At 37.2% G+C, this 10,044-nt stretch overlaps 1 protein-coding gene across 2 annotated transcripts in view; it reads right to left on the bottom strand.

Annotated features, from left to right (window-relative positions):
• The window catches only part of treh (trehalase (brush-border membrane glycoprotein)), an 81,381-nt gene extending 71,648 nt beyond the window's left edge, over nt 1-9,733 (bottom strand). The window contains exons 1-3 of one of the 2 annotated variants that reach the window (XM_034168489.1): nt 9,420-9,728; nt 675-775; nt 442-589 (exon numbers count right to left, since the gene is read on the bottom strand). In XM_034168489.1, the coding sequence (XP_034024380.1) occupies nt 442-589; nt 675-775; nt 9,420-9,502 (332 nt within the window). In that variant the 5' untranslated portion in view covers nt 9,503-9,728. Of the gene's footprint in view, nt 1-441; nt 590-674; nt 776-9,419 lie in introns of both variants that reach the window. The other variant, XM_034168490.1, reaches the window with a different exon arrangement.
• Nucleotides 9,734-10,044: the final 311 nt, after the last annotated feature.

Genomic DNA, 10,044 nt, shown 5'->3' on the forward strand with positions numbered 1-10,044 from the left:
CGCCCGCACACCTACGACATTTTCTCAACAACCTTTTCTGCACCCACCTGACCCGCAGGTGTCTGTAGGTGATGGGCTAACCCACGCATCACTACTTTTCTACGATTCCTTTCTGAGCAGATGTGGTCTCAAAGTGGGAACCCTCAGTTTTGAAAGCGTGTGCACTAACTGCTTGGTTTCCATGTTGCAAATTACAGGTTGCCAATAAACACAGTGATCCTTACAGTGACTTTAATGCCTATTTTATGAACTCAAGATATTTCATGTTTTGCAACTTCTATGTTTTCTTTCCTCTTCCTAGGGCATGTTTTGAAAAGTGCAACTTATACTCATGTGCAAGTTCTATCTCGGAACATACAGTACATTTCATTTAAAGTTTTAATTAAAGCATGAAAGCTCCCGTGTGGGTGAATACTATTTACAGGTGTACCCAAATCTCACTTTTCATGCCAGTCTGGTGGTGTCCATGGTTCAAATTCTGTTCCTGGTTCTTCAAAGTATATGCAGAGGAACTCCTGCAGTTTGTCACGTGGGATGGTCAAGTTTGGTGATTCATGTGAGAGGTTGTGGAATGCTGATAAGACGACATCTGAAAAGCAAGGTTCAGGTTACAATGTATGGTGGAACTGGTGGTGGGAAAAAAAAAAAATCTGATCTGTAACTGACTGACTTACCAGGAGCTGCTCTCAGCTTCATGTCAACAAAGTGCTTGTCATCATCAAACAGCTTTGCTGTCTGCACCTGATGCAAGATAGCTCCCGTACAATAAATCTGACTGAAATATCAATTATTAAACAGATATGACAGCGGGGACAAGTGTATTAGATTAGAACAGCCTTAATGCAATTACAGTTCCACAATCAACTTTATCAACACAACCACCAATAAACTGATGAGTGCAAAGGACACGACAAACACTCTTAACTGACACAATTAATAGAATTTATGGATAAAAGATTCTCAAAAGCCAAAATTAGTGCTTTAATTTAAAATTCAGACTTTTGCACACAGGCTCACATTTATGAATTACTTTATTACCATATTTTCCAGAGTATAAAATGCTGGGGGGGGGGGGGGGGGGGTTATTGCTCTTTTTACTAGTTTGGGAGGTCCTGCAAGTTATACTCAGGTACAATTTATATAGCATAAAATTGTGGATTTGTTATTCACAGAAATAATTATGACTATATAAGACTTCCCAGGAATCACAGCATCAAACAAAATAAGCTCCAATAATAAAAGAATAAATCCCAACTAGTGTGTTGCCCGTGGGGATCCATGAGCTCTAGCTTGGGTAGTGTTTATAAAATAGGTAGCTGACATTTTTCAAGAGTGGTAATAAATTATGCAAAGTTTCTATAATGAGTTGGAATGGCGTGTGAGTCCAGAATGTTTTTAGAATCTTAGACCTCAGACCTCAACAATTTTTAGAAGAACTCAACCCTTTAATTTCCTGTTAATTACACTATTTTTTCCTGTTACTTTACTGTCTTAATGTATTTATAAATTGTTTAGGTTCTTGTTATCATATGCACACATTATTATTATTACTTCTATTTTGTCATTTGATTTTTAAATGTACCACAATGGAAATAAGTATTTTCACTTTTTTGTGTCATCCATGTATTTACAATTATATTATGTACTTACACTGAACTTACTAAATAAAACCATGCACGCACGCACTCACACTTTTAATATAAAGATGATTTACCTCCCCCTGCTGAAATGGCGTCTTAGTCCAGAATGTATTTAGCAATGTCAGCTAATATCCATAGTTTCTCCAAAAATATTAGGCCTATCAATATTCCATTTTCACAGCATTAATTCTTGACCCAAAATATATAAGCATACCAATGTCAGCTCTCCACAGCTTGTCCATGATCAATGTTATGCGCACACACACACACATACACACGTATAAGCACGTACTCACGCCCGTCCATCTGCACAGAAAGCTTTGGTCTTTTCTGTATTCTGCCACAAGCATGTGCATTTATTTTTACACATGCACAAACAGAGATGGTGGCAAGAGACAAACACACTACACTTTTCACTCATGGTGCCGGCAACATGAGACTAAACTAAACTGACCAAACCAATTAAACTGCAAAAACACAATAAATCAGTAACACAAACAACACTGTTAAACATGAAACATAACATTTAAAACCCCAAAACCCCCATGGTGCATTGCAGCATAACATCCATTGTTGACTGGTTAGCTAACATCACTAATTTCTCCAAAAATATTTGTCCTATCAACTTTCCTTTTTGCAGCGTTCATCCTTGATCCAAAATACATAAGCATGCCAAATGGCAAATGTCAGTTCTTCCCGGTTTGTCCGTGATTGAAGACATACACATGCATGCATGCAGGCACACAGAAGCCACTTGGCTATTATACTATACATAATAATAAAACATACACTACAACAATGCACAAAAATCCCAAATTAATGACCTGATAATCAGTGATGCCGATAACACATTACTTAGTAACGTGTTACTCTAATCTGACCTCTTTTTTCAGTAACGAGTAATCTAACGCATTAATCTTTCCAAATCAGTAATCAGATTAAGGTTACTTCTCTGAGTCACTGCGCGTTACTATTATTTTTGTATTGTGGGTCGATTACAGCTTTAAAACAGGGGTCCCAATGAGATGCAGGGGGACGTCTGAACTGCCCACTCTGCCCACTTTCAGAGAGCTGCTGAGACAACTGTTAAAAAACAGCTGTGGCTCCCCACAACAGCCCAAGATTAAAGGTCCACTTTTTGCAGACGTTTTCTCATACTATTACTACTACTAACACTACTTATAATAATAATAATAATAATAATAATAATAATAATAATTTCAACAACTATGATGTTTAGAAAGAATTCAAATGTTAGAAAAATGTTTTAATAGTTACATTTACAAACAATATAGGTTAAAAATTGTAAGTTTTACTTTTACAATGCTGTCAACAAGTAGAAAAGCAAAAGTTCACAGAACTGGTCCTAAATTTATTAGAAAAAGAATTTTCAAAAATTTTAATTTGGATGAATATATACAAGATGTAAAAAGAGTTGATTGAACTATGGTCTGAAAAGAAACTGATCCTGAAGCAGCTTTTAAAAATTTTGACTCCCTGCTAACTGAAATTGTAAATGTGCACCTATCAGGAAATTCAATGTGCACAATTCTTACACTCCATGATTTAAAGGAAAAAATGATGGAAAGAGATCAAGCAAAAAAAAACTCTCTCTGGTTTTCAATCAGACTGGGATATTTACAGCAAATTAAGGAACGCAGTAATCAAACTCAAAAAGAATAAGAAAAAAATATTTTCAGGACAAATATGAAAAGTCGAACAACAATAAAGACATATGGAAAACATTGAATTCAATTTTAAAAGGTAACCAATCCACGTCATCCTCACTGGAGACAAAAGATGGATTTATAACAAAACCACAAGTAATTGTAAATTGTTTAAATTATTATTTTCTCAATAAAATTGAAATATTGAGAAATACACTAGATATAGAAACAGTTAATCCAGCCTATGACTTAAAGGAAATACTGGGGAAAATTTTTATTAAAAAAAAAAAAAAAACTTGAATGTTATGGGTTTACAGAATCTGCATTAGAATTTATGAATAGTTATCTTTATGAATAGTTATCTATATTATATGTAATAGGAAACAACTTGTTTACTATAATGGTTCTTACTAAAATAAAAACGGTTAAACATGGGGTGCCCCAGGGCAGCTGCCTGGGTCCACTTTTATATACAATTTTTACAAATGACTTACTGTCTGTGCTAAGAAAGGCTGGTGTCTCTGTGTTTGCTGATGACACAACATTATAGTTAGCTGAGAATTCGATCAGTGAAGTAAAAAAAAAACTTAGAAAATGATCTTTGAAAAATTGTTAGCTGGATCGAAAGTAATAAACTTATTCTAAATGTCAAAAAAACTACAAGTATTGTAATTGGTAATAACTACTCTTTAAGAGAAAAAGCTCAGCTTAATCTTAATATAAAACAGGTGGCTATTGAACAGTTAGGGAAAGTTAAGTTGTTAGGAGTTCTTACTGATAGCAAATTGTCCTGGGACAATCAAACTAATAATGTTTCCAAAATGGGTCGCAGCCTTGCAGTCAAAAGATGTTCAGAATATTTAGTGAAAAATATTATCCCATTTATTATTCAAAGTCTTGTTCTACACATCTGGATGACTGTTCAGTTGTCTGGTTGAATACGTCTTTGCACAATGTTAAAAAGTTGCAGTTGGGGCAAAGCCTACTCTGCAGCCTAAATGCAAGACCAGTCTGAGCCAACGTACAGTTATGTTTCGGGCCATGACGGAGTGGAATCTTACCACAGAATATAAAGCAACAAGACACTGTTTACAGCTTTAAGAAGCAACTGAAAATGTATTATTGTTGACAAATATTCATTTGTACTTTGTCATTGTTATACGACTGCATTTAAAAACTGATCCTAGTTCATTTATGTACAACTGTATTCAAATTGTTTGAGTACAGCACTTCTGTACACAGATCTGTCTGTGAATTGTAAATGATATTAAACGACCCCAGGAAGAGTAGCTGAGGGAGCACGCTGCTAAAGCTAATGGGGTTAGTAATAAACATAAACAGTTACATATGAGGTCAAGAAAGACGTCTATATTATTTTTTATAAAACAAGTATTTATGTTCATTGAAGTCAAGAAAAGGTGACTATGAAATGGGTATTGGCAAAACAGGTTATTTTCATGTTGATGTGGCAGGGGGGTGTTGTTGGCAGCTGCTGAAAGTAACTAATAAAGTAACTAGTAATCTAACTTAGTTACTTTTAAAATTGAGTAATCAGTAAAGTAACTAAGTTACTTTTTCAAGGAGTAATCAGTAATTGGATTACTTTTTCAAAGTAACTGTGGCAACACTGCTGATAATACAGAAAAGAAGTGCGACATATTCCTGTGTGAGTTATATATGTGGTTTTCCTCTTCAAGAAGCATTTTTTTTTAACAGGTGTAACTTATACTCTGGTAAATACAGTGCATTCATACTTTATAAGAAGCAAAACATATCAGTAACATACATTATTAAAACTAAGGGTTGCAACAGATCCGATATCGGGATCAGCTTCCGATACCGACGTAATTCAGGTATCGGAAAATACCGATCCAACCCGTGACATTTTACGATACCGGAGAAGAGCCACTGTGAATCCTCTCAACTGCTATTGTTTGATCTCTGTTTGTTTGCTGTCGAGCGGGAGGAGGTGAGGGGGAGGTTTCTGGAGCTGAGCTGTTTGAGAGAGCTCTCTTCCAGTGTTGCCAACTTGGTGACTTTCTCGCTAAATCTGGCAACTTTCCAAACCCTCGTGATGACTTATTTTCTCAAAAGCAACAAGCGACAAATCTAGCTATTTTTTCTCTGGTGTCACTAGAGACTTTTCTGGTGTTTTGCGACTTAAGTCTCTTTTCTCACCGAGTCCCTCCACCTCCGCTGTAGCCTGCTGCTGTAAAGCCACAGATAGCCCGACAACCGGCCTGAATTAGGCCAGATACTGGCCTCTCTCTCCTAGCCTGTGAGTGGTTGGCGGTCGAGACGCTGACATCAGTCTCACTTTGGTGTGGCACAAGCGCTGCTCTCTTTTTGGTTGTTTAGGAATGGGAATTCCCACTCCTAAATGGAGGCCAGTATCTGGCCTAATTCAGGTCAGTTGTCGGGCTAAGCCACAGAGCCCAAAGCACTGAGCGGAGGGCTAGCTACAATCCTCCATATTCAAGCACGCACGCGCGATGCCCCTGCGGCTGTTCCCACGGACTTGGTCATCTTGGCCTTGAGAAGTTATTTTATTTTAAGGAGTGATAGCCATTTTTAATAGCAAAACAAATAAATAAAATAAATAAGCAAATAAATAAACAAGCCAAGAATCACTTTTTTGTCTCTCCCACATTTTTTTCCAAAACTGTATTTTAACAAATACATTAACAGTAAACAAACAAAGGACAAGGCCACAATAGAAAGAGATAGAAAAATAAATAAATAAATAAATAAACTGTACAGTAACAAAAGTAAAGGGTTTCTTTAACATTAATTCTCTTTTTAAAAAATCCTTCTAGAGCATGACAGTTTGATGACATTTGGGAGCATCTATAACTTAAAGGATATGTCTCATGTTTTTTAAGTTAATAAGTTAATCCCAGTTAATAAGACAACATAAAAGTACTCATGATTGTAAGTGTCTCTGCACACATATGCTAATAATTAGTGATCTCTGATGTATTTTATTCCTTTCCCTCTGAGCATTAGCAGGTGCATTTCTGAAAAACATTTCACTCGGCAATTCTCTGCATTTTCAGTGTGTGACGTCCTTATTAGTACAACCCCTGGCAAAAATTATGGAATCACCGGCCTCAGAGGATGTTCATTCAGTTGTAGAAAAAAAGCAGACACAGACGTTGACTCCAGTTTCCTCCCATTCGTTCCTCATTTGTTTTGTTGTGCATTTTTAGATTTTTGAGACATATTGCTTAGACAGTTTAGACACAGCTGACTGTGAACAACCAACATCTTTTGCAACATTGCATGATGATTTACTCTCTTTTAAGAGTTTGATAATCCTCTCCTTTGTTTCAATTGACATCTCTCGTGTTGGAGCCATGATTCATGTCAGTCCACTTGGTGCAACAGCTCTCCAAGGTGTGTTCACTCCTTTTTAGATGCAGACTAACGAGCAGATCTGATATGATGCAGGTGTTAGTTTTGGGGATGAAAATTTACAGGGTGATTTCATCATTTATTCCTCAGAATTGAGTGATTTCATATTTTTTTCCTCTGCTTGATCTAAAAAAGTAACCATTACTGACTGCCACAATCTTTTTTTCTTGATTTCTTATAGTGTTTCTTAAAGCCAGAAAGTTGCCATTTGAAATGACTTTAGTTTTGTGTCATGTCTGTGATCTGCTTTTTTTCTACAAAATTAAACAACTGAATGAACATCCTCCGAGGCCGGTGATTCCATAATTTTTGCCAGGGGTTGTAAAACAGAAACATCCCAATGACTGACAGACATGGAAACGAACCTGCTCCGTCCAAAAACGAAGCTTCTGAGCTACTGTTCAAAAGTGATGGCTCGGATTTACAGAGAGGAGACAACCCGTTTCACCCCAAAACTCTTAACTTTTTCAGTGTGTTGGATTTTGGAACCTAAAGTGTGGTGACGCACTTTTTGTGTGGATGTTGGTTACGGAAGCTGATGTGAACATGGACGTGGGGATGTCTGACATTGTTTTTAACAGACTGCTTGGACACAGACATGGATTTGTTACATTGGAAAAGTCAGAATACATTATTTCCAGGTGTTCATGGATGTTATTTTACGTGCCATGATCGAGAGAGAGGCAGAGCTGCAGCCAGTGATCTCACACGAGCACACTTCTTTAATCATGTGAAGTTTACATTTGGAAATTAATCCATAACACGATGGTGAGTCTGGCATGTTCAGGACTTTACCCTTTTTGTGGCTAATTTCTATTTTTTTCTTTTTTTTTTTTTTCTTTGAGAGCTTGTAAATTTGAAGCTGGAATATGTGTGTGTGTAGCTGACGAGACGCTTGTTTTCCCCCAGCAGCAGATGTATTTTTTTATATTTTATTGATAACACTCATACTTAATTGTGCACAAAACTGAACCTGGAACAAAGACTGTTATTGACAGGCTGCGTTCATGACTCGTGGCCATGCAGGTGCATGTCAACCTCCTTGGAGCCGCAGCTTATAACGCGACTCCATCAAAAATAACAGTTATCACTTAAAACTGAGTCATCATAACACGACATCACACTTATGTCAACTCTGGAATTAATCTGTGCCACCATTCTCAACGTTATCAGCTACATTCCACTGAAGCGCATGCTGGGACACTTCTAGTTGTGATGTCACTTGTCGGAAACACTCAAGTACTCACGAGTACTTTGTTTTCTGATGTCTCTGTAGCTGTTTGCTGCGAATGCTGTATACTTTGAAAATGGTCACAGAAATGGACAAAGTAATCCCGGTGGATCATTGGATGGTCACTAACAGACTAAATCTAAATTATGATTTTGGTGCGACATGTCCTTTAATACTGCTTATATATTATTAAGCCAGAGGTCCGTGTAAATTCCTTTTCAGTACTCTGCATTTATGAATATGGAATTTACCAAACAATATTAAAAGGTTGATAATGTATTCATTGATCTCTCTAACAAAGCTTTTTTCTCCCTACATGTTATGTCATAATATGTAAATAAGATGCAAATTAGCCGATGACGTCATTTAGTGACTTCTGGCGACTTTTAGTTACAGCCGATAGCTACTTTTCTTACTGAGGAGTTGGCAACACTGCTCTCTTCTGCAGTGTTCTAGCTGCAAGTTGCAGCAAATTTCTGCCCAGTTCTCGGGTTCAAATTGTCTGTTTGTTGGATTTTCTGAAAAATTAACTGAATTGTTGCTGAAAATGTGAGCTTAAAAGTTAGCTGTTTCACTGCCCTGAAGAAATAAAACGCCAACTCAGCATGCCAGAGGACAGAGATTCTGTCCGTTGAAAGGGAAAAAAGTCTCCATTAAAATCCTGTGCGAGCGTCATCTGATGATACATTTATTTTACAGTTGAAAGCCTTCGTGTTTCCCAAAAGTGTGAAGTTTGCGCAGCATGAAAACAGCGAGAGAGATAGAGATGGAGGGAGAGAGAAAGCGAGGAAAAGGGGGGGAGAGAGAGAGAGAGAGAGAGAAAGACAAAGAGGGAGACAGACAAAGAGACAGGCAGAGAGTGAGAGCGACAGACAGAGTGAGAGTGTTGTCTTTTCTCTTTAAGTCTATTAAAATAAGGCTATAAAGTCAATAAAAAAAATAAAAGTACTTGTACTTAATTCTTTCACCATAACATCAAATCTAGGCTTTCAACTTAGATACACCTTCTCGCAAATTGTAGCTCAACTTTCAGGTCTCTTTTTAAGAAAATCCTCATATAAAATCAACAATAATAACAACAACAATAATAATAATAATAATAATAAAGCAAACAGAGCTCTGGTATCAGATCGGAAAAGTATTGGGATCGGCAGATATCCAAATTCAGGTATTGGATTGCATCTGCAGTGAAAAATTGTGGATCGGTGCATCCCTAATTAAAACCTAAATCATACATTTTGAGAGCTCTCCGTTTCATACAGTAAAACACATATACATCGTCTGCAAACGGAATGGTTAAAAGGTTTATTTTTGCCTAACCTATCCAAAGTGTCCAAGACTCAGAAAATATTCTGAACTTCATCCTGAAGTTCAATAAAACTTTTGACAAACTTTCAAATGTATTTGGACCAAAAAAAAACCCAAACACTACCAATTCTTCCAATAATAATTTTCATGTCCCCTTACCTGTCACATGGTGGAGGAAAAGCAGACTTTACATATGTGAAAAGTGCCACGAAGTACCAAAACAATACCATCAGGGTTTGCATCTTGAGCTGTGAACAGTCCAGGCTGCTTATTTAAGTCCTGTCTCCAGGTCACTTTCCAAACCCTCTTGACTCATTTTCTCAAAAGCGACCAGCGACAAATCGAGCTACTTTTCTGGTGTTTGTCAACTCAAAAGTGAAAGTATGATTTGATTTCGTCTCTGTTATCACCTCCACTGCAAAGCACTGAAAGATTTCGACAATCCTTCAAAGTGAAAATGAAACCAAGACTGCAGACCTGCAGACTCCCGTCTCATAACGCTCGTCTGGTGAACGTAAGCCACGCCCCCGCGCTCTTACATGTCAAAATAAAAGCACACGTGCACGCGCGAAGCCTTCGCGGCTGTTCCCGCATTGAAAGGCAAACCTGAGTCGGACTCACTCAGCCTACTGGCTTCGTTTACTCTGACTTTGAGAAGTTATTTTATTTTGAGACGTGATGGCCAATTTTAATGCCAAAATAAACAAACCAAGAATCAAATGTATTTGTAGTTCTAAATATTATTAAGGCGTTTTACTCACTTTTTTGTCTCTCCCACAACGTC

This window comes from Thalassophryne amazonica, chromosome 4, assembly GCF_902500255.1.
Source record: "Thalassophryne amazonica chromosome 4, fThaAma1.1, whole genome shotgun sequence".
In the NCBI taxonomy this organism is placed as follows: Eukaryota; Metazoa; Chordata; class Actinopteri; order Batrachoidiformes; family Batrachoididae; genus Thalassophryne; species Thalassophryne amazonica.